Source organism: Perognathus longimembris, chromosome 24 (genome assembly GCF_023159225.1).
Source record: "Perognathus longimembris pacificus isolate PPM17 chromosome 24, ASM2315922v1, whole genome shotgun sequence".
Classification (NCBI taxonomy): domain Eukaryota; kingdom Metazoa; phylum Chordata; class Mammalia; order Rodentia; family Heteromyidae; genus Perognathus; species Perognathus longimembris.
The window spans coordinates 12828633-12849906 of record NC_063184.1 but is presented as its reverse complement, the minus strand read 5'-3'; the positions used below and the strand labels follow the sequence as shown (position 1 = coordinate 12849906).

Genomic DNA, 21274 nt, shown 5'->3' with positions numbered 1-21274 from the left:
CACGAGCTCAGGTCATTGCACTGCTAGGCTTGCCCTCTACCACTTGAGCCTTGTTTTTGTTGGCTATTCTCTGTCCCAGATGGCCTCGAACTGTTGGCCTTCTGAGTGTGTGAACCACCAGCAACAGGCCTCACATTTTTGTTTAGGTTATTCACTTCTTTCCCCCTCTTGCAGTACTTGAAGAAGTAATTCAGGTGATTACTCATATTTTAGGATAAAAATGTAAACTTGGAAGTTCAGTTCTCTCCTCATAAAAAAGCATAGTGACAACGGCTTGTAGGAGCATGTTTTTAAGTGAATGTACTTACGTACAGACGGCTTTCAAGCCTGATTGTCACAGGCAGCTTCAGAAAGGTGAACTTCTATGTTTCCTAATTGAGACTCACTTTTGAGAGATCCTATGCCTGCTTGGGGGGGGGGGGGGGGGGTACAGGCAGAAAATGCAGCCAGTGCTGGTGGCTCCCACCTTAATCCTAGCTATTCAAGAGGCTGAGATCTGAGGATCGCTGTTCAAAGCCAGCCTGAGCAGGAAACAAAGTCCATAAGACTCCTATCTCCAATAAATTACTTAGAAAATCAGAAGTGACTCACTCTTCCTCATTCTGAGGTGAGAGAATAGTATTTAGGTGACAGTGGGAGTCACCATGGCATCCAAAAGAGAACCAGAGTCACCTTTCTCCCAGGTTCTCTGGAAGGTTAAACAATTACTCATCTTTGTGGCTTTGTGATATTCGAGTCTGTTAATTGGAAGCTCCAGATGAAAATACAACCCCAAACTCCCAAGAAACCTTTCACGCTCTAGGAGCTAAAGTGTATCATTCAGTTTCTACCACACATAGATTGTACCAATACTGATGTTCCAATGAATAAATGTTATTTTTAAAAATTAAAAAAAAAATCAGAAGTGAAGTTATGGTTCAAAGTGGTAGAGCATTAGCCTTGAGCAAAAGAGCTCAGGGACAGAGCCCAGACCTTGAGTTCAAGGCTCCTGCCCAAAATAAAGTAAAATGAAATAGGATGGAAACATACTAGCTGCTAACCCTGTCCTTGGACTACAGAGATGCACAATGAAAGGCACTGAAGAGAGGTCCCTTCTCTCCCTACTGGGCAGCTCAACTGTTTTCAGTGTCACTGTCCAGTCATTACAGCAAGTCGGAGATATCCCACTTGCAGTCTCAGCTAAGGTATGTGAACATGAAGGAAGCTATATCAAATGTAGTGCATAAGAGAAGGTAGATGGAGCACAACAAAATATGGACAGGCCAGGTACCTGTAGCTCATGTCTATCATCCTAACTACTCAGGAGGCTGAGATTTGAGGATATGGGTTAAAAAAAAAAAAAGTGGAGCTGTAGCTCCATTAGCCTTGAGCAAATTCTTAAAGCATGAGCATGCTTGAGCAAAAGAGCCATGAGTAAAAGGCTCTGAACACAAGCCCCAGTACGTTCACAAAACAAATAAAAAAAAAACAATTATAGGTCAAGCAAAGATGCTATGAAACAGAAAGTGTTTTCCTTTACTTATTTAGTGACTTCACATTTAGTCTAGTCTATGAGTTTAAGGACCTTTGTCTTTATTAAGAATTAAAAAAAATCACTGATATCAAACCACACATTAGTGTGATTCTTTTACTCCCAAGTGTGAGGAAAAATGGGTTTGGTTTTCTGATGTAGTTAGAACCAGTTTGAGGAGGTCAGATGAAATTGCCAGGGCCAAGGCTGCCTATGGGCAGAAACATCTAGAGTTTGAACTATATTCCTTCAAAAGGAAGAAACTAGATTTTTTTTTCCCTTCTCAGCTTTTCTTTCCCGAGCTCTGCATCCTTGTCCTAGACAGTTATTTACTAATTTGTTTATCTGATAAAACTAGCATAAAGAAGTAAGCTAAATGATCTCAGAGACCCACATCCTGGCCTCTTGCATATGAGAATTTTAAATAATAGTGAGGTGCCAGACTTTGAAGTCAGGCCCCACCACGTGAACCCCATTTTAGAATCGAACCCTGAGCCAATCAGATTTGTACCTGTGTTCTAATCTTGCTTGCACAGCTGATTGTTGTAACCTTGTTCTTTGCCTTTATAAGCCCTGTGTAATCACAGCTCGGGGTTCCTCCTAACCTCCGCTGTGTCGGTGGGTAGGACGAGGCCCGAGTTGGCAGCTCGTTAAATAAAGCTTGGCCTTGCTTTTGCATTTCGGAGTGTCTGAATCTCGGTGGTCTTCTTGGGGGTGGTCTTGCGACTTGGCACAACAATAGTAATTAATGTCCTCTAGTCATAAATGACTTTACAAGCTGAATGGAAAATATCTGATTTGATTTTGGATTAAACAAATACCAAGAGTCAATTAGCAATCATTCTTTACTGCTTTAGTCACTGTATCCTATGGTTAGATAGATTGATTAGGCTCACCCACAACTCAGGATAAAACACACACGCACATACAAAACAAAGCTACTTGTCTGAGTACTATTGCACTAGTAGAAATTAAATGAAAGGATTAAAAGAAAACCATTGCTTTGTGCACAGTTTGGAAATTGCAGTTATTGTACCCTGAATCGATCATTTTAATTAGATAGAATTGTTCTAGGTCTCAGGATCTGAAAACAGTAGGAACTTTCTCAGGTAACAAATGAATCCCATAAACATTGTCTGAGTATCACAGACTCAAGCAAACAATGGAGTTACAAAAAAAGAATCTAAAGAGAGCAAAAGTTAGGTGCTCATGCCTGTAATACTAGCTACTAAGGAGGCTGAGATCTCAAAATCACAATTCAAAGCCAGCCCAGGCAATTAAGTCTGAGATTCTTATCACTATTTAACCATCAAAATGCTGAACATGGAGCTGTGGCTCCTGTAGTAGAATACCAGCCTTGAGCAATAAAGCTTAGGGACAGGTCCCAGGCCCTGAGCTGAAATCCTAGTACCAGTACCAACAACAAACAAACAAAACAATAGCTAACAGCCTATACCAATTCTAACTTGCTTTTTTGGTGGGGGACGGGGAACAAATACTAGTTCCAAGAAGAGCTACCTACCAATGAAACAAATCCATTCACCAACAATACCTGCTGTTTGTAAAGGAGAAAATAACGCAGGGACCATCATAGGCAAAACCTTGAGAGATCTAGGCCACTTGTAAAAGCCAGTACCTCACTAGGAATAGAAAAACAAGTAATAGCTGGAGCTTTTGGTGGAAACTTGAACACAAAAATGGAAACCTTTCATCCAAGAGCTGCTAATGCTTTCGAGACTGGGTCATATGAAGCCTGCAAGACTTGTTTCCTATGGAGCAGAACTGGCTTTAGGAGGAAGGCTTTTATAGTTAAAAGCCTAAGCAGTAGATAACTACAGTATAGTGACCAAGGTTTCCATTTCTAATCCGGATTCCAGTTCTTTCTGGTCCGTCCTTCATAGTCAGACCTCTAGGACTCTGGGACTCCTTGGAGAAGTAGGGCTCTTCTCAATGTTTCTGCTCATTCTCTGTTTCCTAACAGGAATCTCCAAGCCAGAATCACCTCACAGTCATTTTTGTTATGCATTTTAATATTTTCTTCTGGCAGTCTGCAGCCATGGATCCCTCTGGGGTCCAGAGATTATGCCAGCCTCACCTGACTTCAGATTGTGGCTAAGTAGCCATTTCCCGGAAAGTATCTTCCTTAGGTCTCATGGATTCTTTAAGAATTTGAAACCTTGCTGTCATACAAACACACACACACACACACACACACACACACACTCACACTCACACTCACACATACCCCTGCCAAACAAGAAAGATCCTTTAAGGATTTGCAAGGTCACCCAGAAAGTTTCTGAGCACTGTAATCCCTAGCTCATTTTTAATTCAAAAAAATCCTTAAAAAAAATACTTCAGGTGTTAGTCTATGTAAATACTACTTTTACCACGCAATCTTTGCTAGGATGTCCATGCTATTTTCCAAACCAGCTTTCAAAGGAAGCTGGAGTCTAAGCAGTTTTGGGCCAAAGGAATTAAAGCATCTTACCTGTCACCAACTCTAAGTTTTTAATGCCTATAACACAAAAGTATTATGAAAGGCATGTCTGAGCCTAAGGACAAATGTTATTAACTGCATCACAAAGAAGGAAAATTATGGTAAAAGGATCTTAAGCTTAACATTGTTTAGAAGGACATGTATGAAAATATTAACAGTAAATACCCTTCATTATGAGTTTCAAGATTGTTTTTGTTTCCAGCAAGGAGTTTGTGGGTGGCTCATGTCTGTAATCCTAGCTACGCAGGAGGCTGAGATTTGAGGATTCCAGCCAGAAGACAGCCCAGGCAGATAAATCTGTGAAAACTATTATCTCCAGTTAAATACCAAAAAGTTGAAAGTAGAGCTGTGGTTCAAGTGGTAGAGCATTGGCCTTGAGTGAATAGAGCTAAGGGGCAATGCCCAGGTCCTGAGTTCAAGCCCCAGGAGCAGCACGCACACACACAATACACACGAAGGAAATGAAAATAACTGTCAGTTTCCTTTCTTCATTTTCCCTCATTAATTTTTAAAAGTGTAATAATTATTAAACACCTACTTGGGCTCAAGAACAACACAGAAACCACACACGTCCTAGCGTTCCTGGGGCTTAGAGTTCATTTGGAGATGAGAGAGAGGAAGCCAGCTAAATGCTTAGGGACTAGAAGGTAAATAAATGCTTAGGGACTAGAAGGTGCTAAATGCTAGGGAGAAGAGTGAGGAGGGGCATAATCCCAACTACTCCCCACTTAGAAGTCTGAGATCAGGAAGATTAAAGTCTGAGAACAGTTTGGGCAGGAAGTTTCCTGAGATTCCATCTCAATCAATTAAAAAAAACAGGGGCTGGGGATATGGCCTAGTGGCAAAGAGTGCTTGCCTCGTATACATGAAGCCCTGGGTTCAATTCCCCAGCACCACATATACAGAAAATGGCCAGAAGTGGCGCTGTGGCTCAAGTGGCAGAGTGCTAGCCTTGAGCAAAAAGAAGCCAGGGACGGTGCTCAGGCCCGAGTCCAAGCCCCAGGGCTGGCAAAAAACAACAACAACAACAACAAAAAACCCAAAAAACACAAGCACAGTTACATTGCCGCTTTCTCAGTAACATGGAAAGCATAAATAAAAAACATGCTGTCCTGGGGCAAGAAAGGAAGTATATATCAGAACAAAAAGAACAAGACAGGCACTGGTAGCTCCCACCTATAATCCAAGGTACTCAGGAGGCTGAGATCTGAGTGTTGAGATTCAAAGCCAATCCCAGGCAGGAAAGCCTGGTGAGACTTATCTCAATTAACCACCAGAAAACCAGAAGTAGAGCGCTAGGCTTGAGCATAGGAGTCACAGACAGCACCCAGGTCCCAAGTTCTAGCTCTACAAGTGACAAGAAGCAAAAAGAAAAAGTGTGTTGGTGTCATGACCTGACCACATAACCAGTGTCTCACATCACCTCTTGGTTATGTTGTTCCCAATTTCTGCTATTTTTATGCCTCAACAAATAACATGCTTCAGTAATGTAGTCTTAAGAAAATCTGATTGGGGCTGGGAATATGGCCTAGTGTCAAGAGTGCTAGAAGCCCTAGGTTTGATTCCTTCGCACCACATATATAGAAAAGGCCAGCTTTGGCTCAAGTTGGCAGAGTGCTAGCCTTGAGCAAAAAGAAAAAAAGAAACCAAGGACAGTGCTCAGGCCCTGAGTTCAAGCCCCAGGACTGGCAAAAAAAAAAAAAAAATAAAATAAAAATCTGATTCAGCAAAGAAAACCTTCTTTGTCTTAAATAAGGTAACACCTCCTAGATGTGTGCTGGTACAGAGGTGTGAATTCAGAGCCTGGGCACTGACCCTGGTTTCTGTGCTCAAGGCCAGCACTCTATCACTTGAGCTCCATTCCTGGCTTCTTACTGCTTAATGGAGATCAAAGTCTCACTGACTTTCCTGCCTGGGCAGACTCTGAACCAGATTTCTGCCTCCTGAGGAGCTAGGGTGATAGGTATGGGCCCACAGGTGTCTGGTGATTTATTGTTATTTCTAATAATAATGAAACTGGTTGGTCAATATTATCCTCCCTCCTCCATTTGGAGAAATGGCTCACCTAATTTGGACATGGATAATTCAGCATGCCAAGTTAGCTGTCAGTACCATAACGAAGAACAGTGAATGAAAACACACCAAAATTCAATGTATCTCAAAACTGCTGACATGTGAACAATACAAATCCATGAGCTCTTAAATGTTTAAGCACAGACAGGTAATCACTTAAAAAACAAAAAGCCAGGCTGGGGATATGGCCTAGTGGCTAGAGTGCTTGCCTCGTATACATGAAGCCCTAGGTTCGATTCCCCAGCACCACATATACAGAAAATGGCCAGAAGGGGCGCTGTGGCTCAAGTGGCAGAGTGCTAGCCTTGAGCAAGAAGAAGCCAGGGACAGTGCTCAGGCCCTGAGTCCAAGCCCCAGGACTGGCCCCCCCCCCCAAAAAAAAAGCCAATAAATAAGGCAAAGAATCTGGACTCAGGTTGCCTTAGCTATAATAACCACATATAGTTCATAGATAATGAAGGCAAGTTTTCTTCTTATAGGAAGTCTCATCAAGTATTAACCCTAAATGTAATCAGCCTTCTAGATCTAACCAAACAGAAATACAAGGTACAAAAGAATGCAATGAGCCAAAATCCAGCGGAGGGGAAACTATTGGGTAAGGTCTTGGTGAAGATGACTTGGTTTTAACAAAGGCTGGATTATACAAAGAAGAAAAGGCGGAGGGGGTGGAGATCCATTCTTCCTTTAATTGGTTGCCTAGATGCCAGCTGTGGTGCTGGATTAAGGACTAGTCATGGCATTTGAACTCTGCTCTCTAATGGATTTCAGCCATTCCTTTTGTGTCCTTCCATTGGGCTCTCCACTTATAGTCATATGGCAAAAATAATAGAATTCATGCATGTGTCTCATCCTACCAGGTGTGTGGGATTACTGCACGATTAATCCAGACAGGATGAAACACGGTCTGAGGACTCTCAAAACAGAATAAGGGTGTCATACAAATGTGGCCGTAATGAAGGCTTCCTGTGTGCATGTGGATTTATTTCAGTTAAAACACAGATGCAAAAATAAAATGCTCAGGTATTGCCTTCTTTGAGCAAATGAGATGAAATGGATGGATTTTTAAAAAGAGAGAGAGAGAGAAAACTTACCTGAAGACAGCGAGGGTCAGAGACCAGAGCACTAATGGCTTTCTCAGCTCAAACTTTGCCCGTTTGTTCATTAGGTGCCGACCACCAAATATAAAGGCAGCGTACAGTGCAGAAAACAGGAATGATTTCTTCCTAGGAAGAAAAAAACAAAAAAAAAACAATCTGCTTTTATTCATTTTTATTCATCAGGAAATATCAACATTGGCATCCGTTTCCCTCTTTTCAAGCACTAAATATGGACCTACATCATGGAGACTTAGCACACTAAGAGGCAGGGGTGAGGAGAATAATGGTTCAAGGCCAAGCCATGAGACCCCATCTCCACCAAACACGCAAGGCACAATGGCTCCCATCTGAAATTATAACGGTGGTGAATGGCTCTAATCCCAGAGTTCTGACTCACTGAGTAATTCCTGGGTAGACATTGTACTGAAATTCTCCTACTCACCTCACTTTGTAAAAGAAGGGTTATCTTTATTGTATAAAGACACTGGCTCAGAGATTAAGGAGACCTGGATTTGCCTATGGAAAACTGTCAGGAGAAAGGTGGGGGTAGGGAGGATGCTGGGTTCATTGCCTGCTTGGGATTCTTCAGGCCTTCTACTGAATTCCATGTCTGCATAACTGAACAGAGTCCCATTCAACTGTGAAGAGAACAAGAATCTCCCTAACCCCCCCCATGTCTCAGCTGCCACAATACTCAAACCCTCTTCACTGAAAACATTTTCTTATCATTACCTATCATAATTTTCCTTATTCATCCAATATAATTTGGTTATTATACCCATGATATTACTTGCAATTATAAGCCAACTAAATAGTAGACATTCCTAAAAGTCTAGCCACCGAGGGGAAAACGGGTTTCAAGAATCAAGTGAGGAATAAAAATCTTCCGTCATTTGTTTTCACGTAATTAATTTTCTTATTTCTGATAAGAAACTTCCCAGCAAAGGCCATTGTCCTTTCCATATTTTTTTTTAAGACTTTAAAAGGGAGTGGGAATGTAGCTCAGTGGTGTGTTGCTTGCCTAGCACCCAAAAACTCTTTCTTTTAAAATCTGCTATTCATAACCCAGGAGAGCTGGTGGCTCATGCCTGTAATTCTAGCTACTCAGGAGGCTGAGATCTGAAGATCAGAGTTCGAAGCCGGCCCAGGCAGGAAAGTCCCTCAGACTCTTATCTCCAGTTAATCAGCAAAAAGCTGTAAGTAGAGGTGTGGTTCAAGCTCCAATACTGGCTGTCACACACTCACATAAGCGCACAACCCCCCCCCCATCACCATCATCATCATCATAATGATCATCTCATCTATTGAGGAGCAAGGGCAACTGTGACAAATAGTAGTAGAGGATTTGAGAATTTCCAAGAATCCCCCGAGGCAGAACCCAATTTCCTTATTGGACAGAAAGAAGAGGGAATAGGAACCTAATAGAGCCTAATCACTTATGGTTCACATTAACAGCATGATGTATCTTGGTCAAGGCCACCCAAAGTTGCTCGCAGTGGTAATGAGGGAAGCAGCTAAGAAGCAACAACTCTTAACTGCTTCACCAACTGAATATTTCGAAAGGTACCATTTGTGATTGAATGTATGATTGCTTTTTCATTTTGCTTGGAAGATAAGACTTTCCTTGGCAAACTGGGCAATTTAAGTAGATTAAAATTGTATTTCCTTTTTGGCATCTCTCTGGTAAAGGTTCCATTATAGTCAGGATGACTTATGACACTATGCTAGCCTATTTAGTATTTAATGGGGATGGATTAATTCCTGATGTTTCAAAGGTAACTCAGTAATTCTTCATATGCTGCAGGCATTCAGAGCTAGGAATAATGGCGGCCCTACGCCTTTATTACCAGATAATTAAGAAATTCTAGATGGTAGAAACTTGTCTTGTTTAGTAAGTCTTAAATATACATCAGTATTGCTCAACCCTTAACTCTCAGTACTTAATAAGTACTTCTCAGGATGGTTGAGTTTGGAGCTGGTTAGTAATCAACTCTACCAAGATAAACAAAATACTGGTGTAATTTGGTTTTGTTGTCTATGTATTTAACTGTCCCTCCCTTACATTTCTGTGACTAACAAGGAAAAAAGTAAAATACAGAAATTAGTTTATAATTCATTAAGAAAAAAACAACAAGAGTGTTTCTTCTTAGAAAGTTGGAGTTATCGGTGATCCCATCTTATTCTAAAACCTTCGTAGGAGATAGTTTTTCTTACTTCCAGAAATTGAGCAACTCTGGCTAGGGTTTGGATTTATTCCACTACCAGAAGCATCTCTATAAGGCAGTGTTTCAATGAAATGCACTTTAGATCCCATTGGTGGGATTCTGCTAATGCGAGTACTTGGCTGGAGCCTTCCCAGGTCTCTCCTCAAGATCTCTGACAACCACCTTGGACTGCTTCAAGAGCCACACCAGTTCATTTGTTACTAAATAAGCTTACAGGTGGGGAATTATTTCAACAGAGGCTAATTACTAATGAACTTCTTGGGAGGGTGGCTGGAACTCCTTCCTGATTTATGGTGTGTCTAAATTGCCTTATTTATGGAAACCATCCATGAACAAGCAGTTGTAGAAATATTCTGCTGCTAGGGGGAAACAAAAGCAAATGAAGTCCTTGGATTGAGATCTATCTAGTGCGTAGAAAGTTTTAATGTTTAAGACAATGCAGGATTTCTCCTCCAGTTCATTTGTCATTCAACTGACTCATGCCTGTAATCCTAGCTACTAAGGAGGCTGAGATCTGAGGATCTCAGTTCGAAGCCAGGCTAGGCAAATACCAGACTAATCAGCATAAAGCTACAAGTGGAAGTATGGCTCAGGTGGAAAAGCCCCAGCTTTGAGCAAAAAAGCAAAACAAGAGTAAGAGGCTTTGAGTTCAAGCCCCCAGTACTGGCACACAAAAATAGCATTTTTGTTAATAATAATGGAAATACGCCCATAAGTACTAGTTGGCTTTGAAATTGTGAGACAAAGTGGTATCTAAAGCAAAGGGTGTTTTCTAGCCGTATGTTTGATCCAGGAACCTAAAGTTAGGTGTGATTTCTCAGCCACAGTTGAGTTGCAAATACATCTTTCTCATTTTACTTCCCCCTCAGATGCTAATTTAGAATCACAGGTTTTCTTTTCTTTTCTTTTTTTTTTTTTAATGAAAGGTGAGAAAAGCACTCTTTTATACTTGAGGTTTTCTATTCTTGAAGTAGGCCATGATGAAAGTAAAGTTACATTTGGAAAAACTGATTTCAAGTCTGGCCACTTTGCCACTTGCATTAAAATCTATTCCTCTTAAAAACAGGCCTGGTAAAGAACATAGTGTATCTACCTGTGTGAATTTAAAATGAGGCCTTTTAAAACATTTTATAGAATGTGGATTCCTTGTTGTGTGCTAAAATAATGTCTGTGGCAAAAAAAAATGCCCTCGAGATGTAAAAAGAAAAGCCCATACTTAAAACCTAACATCTTTTTGTTTCTTCCTTTGTGCTAGGACTTAAGCTCACTGGGCCTGGGCATTCTCCTTTAGCTCCACCACCACCACCTCCAAGAATTTTGCTGGTTAACTGGATTATCTCAATTATCTCAAAACAAGTGATCATTGGGACAAGTGACTGGGTTTCTTTCTCACATAGTAAAATGTCCATTCCAATCCTAGAGTGCTGCACATTTGAGAAGCAAGCATGTTTTCACTTTGCTAGAAACATATTTTTTGTCACTAGAAACATTTTGTTGTTATTGTTGTTTAAATTTATTTTTATTGTAAAGGTGATGTACCAAGGGGGTACAGTTACAAAAGTCAGACAATGAGTATATACCTTTTTGAACAGTGTCACCTCTTCCCTCATTCTTTCCCAGTTTTCCCTCCTGAATCCCTCCCCCACCAGTTGTATAGTTCACTTTCAAAATACTGTCTAGTGAGTATCACTGTTGCATTTGTTTACCCTTTGTCCCACCGTTTTATTTTTTGTTGTTGTTTGTGGTGGTCAGGGGGCTTGAACTCAGGGCCTAGGTGCTGTACCCTTTTCGCTCAAAGCTAGTGAGTGCTCTACCACTTAGAGCTACAGCACCACTTCTGGTTTTCCAGTGGTTAATTGGAGTCTCACAGGGGCTTTTCTAACTGGGTTGGCTTCAAACCAAGATCCTCCGATCTCAGCCTCCTAAGTAGCTAGGATTACAGGTGTGAGGCACCAGTGCCTAGTGGTCCCACTGTTTCTGTGCTCTCCCTTACCATCCCTCAAACAGGTAAAGTTATAGTGACAAGAAAAGGCACAGAAATTAAAAACAGCCACAAAAAAAAAAAAAAGGAAAAAGGGCGGGGGTGGCGGGGAGAACAAAAACAGAAGGCAAAAATAGCAAAAAATAGACCAGGAAGCTGAGTGCTGATGGCTCATGCCTGTTCCAGCAATACAGGAGGCTGAGATGGGAAGAATTGTGGTTCCAGAAGAGTAAAAATGTTTGGGAGACCCCCCATGACAACAGAAAAGTCTGGACACGGGTGTGTGCACTGTCATCACAGCTGTGGAGGGAAGCAAAAATAGGGTCACACTCTAGACTGGCCCTGGCAAAAACTGAGATCATTTGTCAAATATGGTCAGAGCTGGAGATGTGACTCAGGTGGTAGAGTGTGTTCCATCCTCAGTACACCTAGAGGGGGAGAGAGATGGGAAATCACCTTCAAAGTCAAAGCTGAAGACATTAAGAGACTACTAAGAGAGAGAACTAAGTCCTATTCTTCCTTTTACAAAGCCGCCATTAAGAAAAATAAATCTTAAGAAAAATTCTGGGTGCTGGAGGCTCAACCCAGTCATCCTAGGTCATCCTAGCTACTCCGGAGGCTGAAATCTGAGACTCAAGTTTCAAAGTCAGCTCCCCCAGACAGAGAAGTTTGTGAGACTCTTATCTCTAGTTAGCCACCCAAAAAACCTGAACATGCAGCTGTGGCTCAAGAAGTAGAGTGCTAGCCTTGAGAAAAAAGCTCAAGGATGCTGCCCAGGCCCTAAGTTCAAGTCCCACAACCCCCTAAACATAATAGTAATAGTAATAATAATAATGTTTTCCCAAACTCATAAATACATATGGTCTTCATTAGGCTAATTTCTCAGGTGGATACAAAATAACAATGCACTCTTCATTGAGAAAAACAATTCATGATTTCACTTTAATTTAAATATTGCTCTCAATATTCTCTCATCTGGTCAATTGGCTTCTTGGGTACTGATGTACACTTCAAATTAAGACGTTCCAGGTTATCAAGGATACTAATCATAGTAATGCTAATGAATACTAACTGCAGTAAAACATGAAACTCTTGTGATTATGTAAAACTGGAAGTTCTGAAAAAAGAGGACCATGGGAATCTGGAAATAGCCAGCCATGAGGTTTAATAAAGAGAACCGGAATGCCATTCTGGCTCTCAGAAAACTGGGAATGGCCGGAGGAAGACCCTAGCATTACAGAGACCCAAGATTCTGCCCTAAACGTAAGTTAGTAAGAACCCAAACTTTCTTGGACCTTGGAGTTGGATAAAGGCAAAGCGAAGTTGTTTGCTGCTTGCCTCTGCTTCCTAAAATAAGGAAGTTATTCAGATCAGGATTGTTTCACATGCTGGTGTAACTTCAAAGAGATTGCTCCCTTACTCTGTGCAGTACTCCCTTCCCAAATCAGTAAGTACTCTGTCTTGGGGTGTCTGTTGCTAGCCAAAGGCACAGCCCCCGCTGGTGCCCAAAAAACAGTTTCACCATCGGGTTTCCTTCACTCCCTTGTTCCTGGTCACAGCAGGTTAAGGCGCTTGCAATGGATTGCAACAGAAGATGGCTCATAAGAAAAAGAACCCAGAAAGTGGCTCCATCAATAACTCAATTCACTGCCCCAGCTTCTTGGTGAGATAAGGATAGTGGGTCTAGTAGCACTGCCTTGCTCTCACAACTGTCCTGGTGCCTTGCTGGGTGGAAGAGGCTTTTCATCCAGCTCTGAAAAGCCTAGAGGTGAGATTTGTTGAATTTCAGGTGTCAGGTTGTTTAGCCCCAGGAAAGCTTTGCTACTTAGAATTGCTTCCCCTTAAATATTTCCTTAGGTGTTCTGCTTTTGTTGGGCTGTGGTCTCCACCCCAAACATGTGGTTTTTGCCTTTAAAAGTTTTGTGCAAATTCTTCTCCCACTTGCCATCTTTCAGCTCATCCTCGGAAGCCCCCATTTTCTTCTGTTTTTGTATCACAGGGCAAAAATGGAGGGTGCCTTTTGGATCTCCTTACAGGTTGTCTGCATACATGAACCCAACTCAAATTTGCTCTGGTGCCTGAAAAACTGAGCTTGTGTGAACCTATCCCATAAACTATCCCATAAAAAATGTGTTTAAAATATGACAGGCAAGGAAAAGCATGCATTTCATAAAGCTCGACTTTAGCACCAAGTGAAGAGGTGTTTCAGATCCGTAATTGGCTACCATTTTTGGTCAGTGACCGAAGCAGCCACTTGTGGTTCTGAAGAATTCCTAAGACTAGTGAATAGGATCAGATGGTGAATGTCTCGCTGTAATGTGACTTGAGTCCACTGGAATCTCATTAGGGTTAAGAACATTTCAAGGATCCTTAATATTTGATTTTTGTTTTCTGAAATTGGATTTTATTTTATCTTATCTTATAATTTCAGTTCATCTAAATTTTGTGTTCTGTACATGTGATGTTTGACTGCACCACTGACTATTATGGAAGTTCAGCGTTGTATGTCTCTCTATACTGTGGTGCACTTAACTTGTGTTTTTTTAATACTCAAAATGTAGAATAAAGACTATTTTGAAGATTTGAGAAAAAAAAGTTTTGTGCAAGTTTGATTCTGGGCTGCATGTCTTTGAGACAGGAGTCCACCTGCAGTAGCCAGCTTTCCAATAAAGACTCTCAATTCAACCTCTCAAAATGTGGCGTCTCGTTTCTGGAGCTCCCGTAACTGGGAGAAGCAAATCGCTTTGCATTGAGATTTGCTATCATTAGGATGTTTGCCTTGGTAAGCTTACTGGAAAGACTGTGGTAAAATGTAGTAATTATGATATTAATACAGAAAAGCATGCTATAAATCTGAAATGATTTTCAAGTAAGAACAGTTGAGTAACCTTTCTGCCACCAGCCTGAACTTTATCTTTTATATTCTTAAAATCTATTACATTAGTAGAAATAAGGCATTAGTGATCTTTGTTCCTGAATTTGAAATTGTCTTGGGTCTAAAGTGGTACAAAGTACAATTATGGGTTTGTGTCAAAGCTGTACATTATTTTCTTTTTTGATCTTCTCATTCACCCCAATAGTCTGCTGACCATGGAAATCCAAAAGACCTTGGAAACTTTCTATTCTACACTGCTTGTCAATTTAGGAATTCCTTGCTGAAAGGATTTCTGGCATGCCTGTAATCCCAGTGAGTGGGAGGCAAAAGTAGGAGGAATTCAATCAAAACAGGCCCTGGGCAAAACTTGTGAGAACCTATCTGAAAAGGCACTAAGGTCTCGGCTCAAGTGGTAGAGAGTATGCCTAGCAAGTTTATGGCCCTGAGTTCAATCCCTAGTACCACCAAAATAAACTAAAAATAACAGCAATAAAAAGAAAGATTTCAGGCTGATGATCACCCATTTTCTGTTGAATGCAGAAATTAGCTTTAACAACCAATCTGGCACTAATTAGTTCATGGTCAGGAAGGATGACAAGGGCTCCAATTCATCCTTCCCCTAGAAATTAACACATGGATTAACACAGGAGAAGGATGAATTTGAGTTTAACAAGCAGACAGGCTGACAGACACCACTTCAGTCAGCTGAAGAATGTGTTTCTTGCTTGTCTTCAAGAATTCAAGAAGCCTTGAGTGTTTCAAGAGATGAACAGAATACAGACAGATTGAAGGGCTGAATATTAAAACCAGAACTGAATACTACTAAAAGGATATGATTATTCCCAATGGAATGGAAACCGGATTTCAGGTTTATCAGATTAAGTCCCATTCAGACAGTTTCCCTAGATTTAAATCAAAACTGAGAAAAGCAGCAGCCACACCAATAACTATATAAAACCTGCCTGAGCATGGCCCCTTGTCTGTGCAAAGAGTTAATTTGTACAACAACCCATTTCTGTTCTAGTTTGGATCCTAAGCTTTCCCTTGTGCCTATTGCCTTACAGACAACAACAACTACAACAACAACAATAAAAAGCTAGAAAATAAAATCAAAGAAAAAAATCATTTACATGTTTCTTCGTGGTTGAGCAAATCTACTCTTGACATTAATGTTTTCCCATGAATATAAAATTCCAATGAAAACTGGGGAGGCCAGGAGGAAATCCTGAATAGATTTTTTAATCAACCAAACCAAACCTACATTTGACATGAAGTTGGAGTAAAAACTGGCACATGACAAGAATAAACCTATCCTTAGTTAAAAAAAAAAAAAAAAGTAAAACAGCTGTCAATAACATGTGTACCCAGGATACTCTCATCACCCACATAGGTCTTTCAAAGCTTGCATGCCAAATGTCACAATGGCACCTATTATCCTGCACAATTACTAGTCACTACTTAAAAGTGATTAGAAGATTAGGTGTTTGCTATGCCAGGAACGGATTTAGGTATTAATTAAAAGCATTTTCTCAAGTTGGGCATGGGAGGCTCACCCCAACCCCCTTCCCGCTGTCACCTTGGCTCTGTGGGACACTGCGATTGGAAAAACCACTGGGGCTCCGGTCAATCCAAAGCACAAAGTTCCCAAGGCTCCATCTCAAAGGAAGAAGCTGGGTGTGGCTGTCAACCCAGGCTGCCACAGGAAGTCTAAAGCAGCTGGATTACCATCGAAGTATGGGCAGAGGCAAAAAAGTGAGAGCCTATCTCAAAATAACCATTTGAATGCCTGCTTGTGCAAACCCTCAAGCAATGCCTCCCCCGAAAGTGCATTTTCCTTTACAATAAAAAGTTCAAAAATAATACAAATTAGTGGGGTGCCAGTGGTTTATGCCTGTAATCCTAGCTACGTAGGAAGCTGAGATCTGAGGATCGTGGTTAAAAGCCAGCCCATGCAGGAAAGTCCGTGAAACTCATATCTTCAATTAACACCAAGAAGCTGGAAGTGGAGGTATGGCTCAAGTGGTTGAGCACCAGGCTTGAGCAGAAAATGCTAAGGGACAACACTCAGGCTCTGAATTCAAGCCCCAAAACGGTCTCTCTCTCTCTCTCCACACACACACACACACACACACACACACACACACACACACACACACACACACACACGAACGTTACTGTGACTAGATTATATTAGTTTCTAAGCCATGTTGTACAAACTCCCAGGAAGAATTAAGTGTTTCATAATAGCATGTTTTTCTTTTTTGCAATTCTTGGGTCTTGAAGACAGAAAATGAGCTTAGAAGGTGTCACCAGGGCTGAATGCCTTTTCGAGGCTGGAGGCAGAATCTATTTCCTTTATTCTCCCAATTTCTAAAGGCCACTTGTCACCTGGCTCTGAACTCTGGGTTGTGGTCATGTTGCCTCTCTAAATAAATTGGAGCCTCTTGTCCACCAGGTAAAGGCCCACAGATAATCTGCGAACACTGCCTTGAAACCTTCTCCAATTGTAGACTCTGGAGAGTAAACTGGATCCACCAATCCTGGAATAATGATCTCCCCATGTCTAATCCCCTAATATCACATCTGCCTTCCTCTTTCCTATGCATTACACGCTGGGAACACGTCTGAGGAACTGCCACTCAGCCAACTGCGTGATTAACCTCAGTAGTGTTGGATGCCCTTGTCCTCTGCATTGTGTGGAGATGGCCCATATAGACACTAACCGTTCCTGTCTGTTCCTGACTTGTGAGACCCAAAGCCAGCCTCCCTCTACCAAAAGCAAAGACCGGAGAAGGCAAGGGGCCTGTCACAGTCCTAAGATTTATCTCAGAGCTACTCTTAAAGGCACACCTTAAGTATCAGTGATACTTGAACTTGATTTCTCATACTTACCATGAACTATGCAGTAAGTTTGCTATGTCTTGTTTTTTGTGTGTGCCAGTACTGGGGCTTAAAATCAGAGGCTGGACACATCCTTTCTTGCTCACTTAAAGTGGGCAGTCTACCACCTGAGACATGGCTCTGCTTCCAGCTTCTTGCTGGTTAATTGGAGATAAGAATCTCTTGGGTTTGTTGGCCTGGGCTGACTTCGAACCCAGATCATTAGATGGCAACTTCCAGATCAGGTAAGATTATAGGCATGAGCTATCAGCACCTGGCTCAATGTCTATTTTTCTTTTTTTAAGCATTCTTTTGGAGCAACCTCGAAATACAGCTGAGAATCTCTTCTCCTGTCACCTCCACTATTGCTTTCTTACCTTCAGAATGATCTCACGAGATGATCTTGCCTCTGGCATCTGATTGGAAATGATTGGTGATAGTTCTGGTTTTCCCAATGGCAGAGTTGGCTTGTGGTACCTTGGCATGCAGAGACGCCAGAGGCTGCATCACACGGTCTTCAACCACAAAATGCCACTCAAGCCAAGAGGAAAGTTCAGAAAGAGATTAAGAGACATCTGGAGGGTAATCGTACAGTGTGTTTGCTTACAATCTTAGACCGAATTACTCCAAGCACAGAGTGGGACAGAGAGTCTCTCTTCAAACCAGCACCCTGAACCTCTTGCCCTGTTCTCTCAATCTAAGAGAGCAACTGGTCAGGTTTACTAGCTTCTCGTGGGCCTTAGCTCCCCTGCAGCTCAGTCAGATTGGAAGGTGCCCACTGTCCTTGCACAAAGCTAAACAAGCTAAACAGGACGCTCCGCCTGTCATCAGTTTCTACAAAGCCACAGCCAAACCTGTCAGGCAGTCTCTGGCTCAGAAACCTTTCATCTTCATGCTTTAGGAGATTTTATCTTTGTATCTATTTACAACATTTCCTGGGAAGACTTTTTTCCAGGTCTTTATACTCCTGGGTTGAAGCACTCAAAGATGGTGTCTTCTTCATTTGCCTATCAGGTGACTCCCGGAAAATGACTAAGGCCAGTGGCTGGCATTTTTTAAATCAAGCATTCAAAAAAAAAAAAAAAGACTCAAAAATTAAAGTGCCCATGGCATCCTGTTTGTCAGATGGTAGGTTTCTAACTCACTATTCCTCCGAAAGGCACAAGATCATTATGTCTTCTCATGTTTCCCAAATGTCCCCCATAGGGTGGGCAGGACAAGGAATATGTCCTTGACTTTATTCTTGCTGACACACACAGGCTCCGGGCATCCATGCTCATGGTGAATCTGAACGTCTGCCTGCACTTTCCTTTCTATTTTACTCATTTGTCAAGACCAATTGACTTACTAAGTACCAAGATTTGAGAGTAATGAGGCACCTGATTACAGGCACCTGTAATCCCAGCACTCAGAAGCCAGAAAAGGCAGGATGGGAATGAGGCCTGTCTCAAAGTACACACACACACACACACACACACACACACACACACACACACACGATTTTGGAGTAGCAATGGTCTTTTACTTAGCTATGCTTACAGAGAAAATTTTCCTGCCTAAAGAAAAGAAAAGTTGGGGGCTGGGAATATGGCCTAGTGGTAAGAGTGCTTGCCTTGTATACATGAAGCCCTGGGTTCGATTCCTCAGCACCATAAATATGGAAAATGGCCAGAAGTGGTGTGGCTCAAGTGGTAGAGTGCTAGCCTTGAGCAAAAAGAAGCCAGGGACAGTGCTCAGGCCCTAAGTCCAAGCCCCAGGACTGGCAAAAAAAATAGAAGGAGAGAAAAAGAAAAGAAAAATTTGAAAAGTAAGCAAGCAAGCAAAATGTATGGGCGTGGTGGTACATGCCTGTAATTCCAGCTACTTCGGGTTGTTTGAGGTCAACCCAGGAAAAGTTAGACCCGATATAAGAATTAAAACACAAAGTGCAAAAACTCCAGTGGCTGAGCACTTGCCTAACTTTATTCTCCATTAGTGCTAAAAAAAAAGGGGGGAGGTGGGGAAGAACATAAGTTCTTCCTTACAATAACTCTTAGAATCGAAAATATTTTTCTTTTATTGAGGGGAGGAGTCCTAGGGTTATAGCTTGGGGCCTGTTGCTCATTAGGAAGTGCTCTCTACCTCTAGCCCTAGGGGCTTAGCTTATTTTTCAAACAGGGTTTGCATGCTGGCTCAGGACAACTTTGAAACTGAAATCCTCCCACTTATGTCTCTTGCATAGTAGGGATTACAGGTGTACTCCACCATGTTTGGTCCTGAATGTAAAGCATTTTTTTTTAAGACAAGCTGAGGAATTCTAGATGCTTAAAGAGCTAAACAATATTTGCTGAATACCCACATTTCCTGATAGATGATGTTCTTGCTTTATTAGAGACACTAAGTCGAGATGTGACTGAGAATTCAAGGTAGGTATTGTTCCAGGTCACAAAACAGATGTTTGAATTTGACCAAATAATTGTTCTTAAGTAGTGCTGAGGATCAAACTCGGTGTCTTTCACATTCTAGACAAGTACTTTACTACTAAGTTACACCTCTCTTCTTTTGATTTTCTGACATAGCTAGCCCAGGATGGCTGGCAACTCTCAATTGTCTGGTCTCAGTCTCCTGAGTTTCTGGAACTACAAGTATGCATAACCACATCCAGCAACCTAATAACTTTCAAAACCTGATCAATTATAATATTCCAGGTACTGTTTGTTCTAAGTACTCCAGGCCAGAACAGAAGAGTTAAGACATTTTGGAATAGGGTATAATAAATTTGTTAAAGACCCAGAGATCTTTTTTTTTTTTTTTCGGCCAGTTCTAGGCCATGAACTCAGGGCCTGAGCACTGTCCCTGGCTTCTTTTTTGCTCAAGGCTAGCACTCTGCCACTTGAGCCACAGCGCCACTTCTGGCCATTTTCTGTATATGTGGTGCTGGGGAATCAAACCTAGGGCCTCATGTATACGAGGCAAGCACTCTTGCCACTAGGCCATATTCCCAGCCCCAGGACCCAGAGATCTTAAGAGACAATATGTATTTTAACCCAAGGGCTCATCCTCAAAGCTACTCCATTGTATTCTTTTTAAAAATTGTTTTGTTTTTTTTTTTGGCCAGTCCTGGGCCTTGGACTCAGGGCCTGAGCACTGTCCCTGGCTTCTTCCCGCTCAAGGCTAGCACTCTGCCACTTGAGCCACAGCGCCGCTTCTGGCCGTTTTCTGTATATGTGGTGCTGGGGAATCGAACCTAGGGCCTCGTGTATCCGAGGCAGGCACTCTTGCCACTAGGCTATATCCCCAGCCCTTTTTAAAAAATTTTTAAACTTGTGGTCTGTCGTGGTCCTTGAACTTGGGGCTTGGGAGCCGTCCCTGAGTTTTTTCGCTTAAGGATAACACTCTATTACTTTGAGCCACAGTGCCATTTCAGGTTTTTTAGCAGTTCATTGGAGATATGCCTGAGTCACAGACTTTCCTGTCCTGGCTGACTTTGAACCATGATCCTCAGATCTCAGCCTCCTGAGGAGTCAGGTTTACAGGTGTGAGCCACTGGCGCCTGGCTCCCTCAATTGTATGCGTATGTACCATTGTACACACTACTTCTCCTTTGGTCTTTTCTGCAATTGTGGGTTTTCCGGTCACTACCATACTTCATCAGTTTCTGACTTTCAAAAACGTAAACCACTTATATGTGAAATTTATTTAACTTGTTTCCCCCAAGAAGGTATTTATTTGTGCCAGGAGACAGGTAGCTCATGCTTGTCATCCTAAATACTCAATGAGGCTGAAATCTGAGGACCAAAATATTCAAAGCCAGCTAGGACAAATGAATCCACACAGATTTAACTCCAGTGAACCCAAAGCCTGAAGTGAAACTGTGGCTCTCCTAGTAGAGCACCAGACTTGTGTGAAAAAGTTATGGAACAGTGCTCAGGCCCTGAGTTCAAGCCGTAGTACTGATACACACACAAATGCTTCTTTTGAGTTATTTTCATAGGAATGGCTCAGGCAAAGAAATAGTATGATAAAGACAGTGGCATTGTTTAAGGTTAGTCTTCAGACAGTATTTTCCCCCAGGCAGCTAGCTACTGAAGCCTGTTCCTCCAGTGTTATATGATGACAATGGATTTTCTGGGGCCCCTATGGTAGGAGGTACT

At 41.8% G+C, this 21274-nt stretch overlaps 1 protein-coding gene across 2 annotated transcripts in view; it reads right to left on the bottom strand.

Moving 5' to 3' along the window:
- Elovl6 (ELOVL fatty acid elongase 6) overlaps positions 1–21274 on the bottom strand; it is a 95237-nt gene that overhangs the window by 21093 nt on the left and 52870 nt on the right. For both annotated transcript variants that reach the window (XM_048333381.1, XM_048333380.1), the window contains exon 3: positions 7175–7306. In XM_048333381.1, the coding sequence (XP_048189338.1) occupies positions 7175–7306 (132 nt within the window). The remainder of the gene's footprint in view (positions 1–7174; positions 7307–21274) is intronic.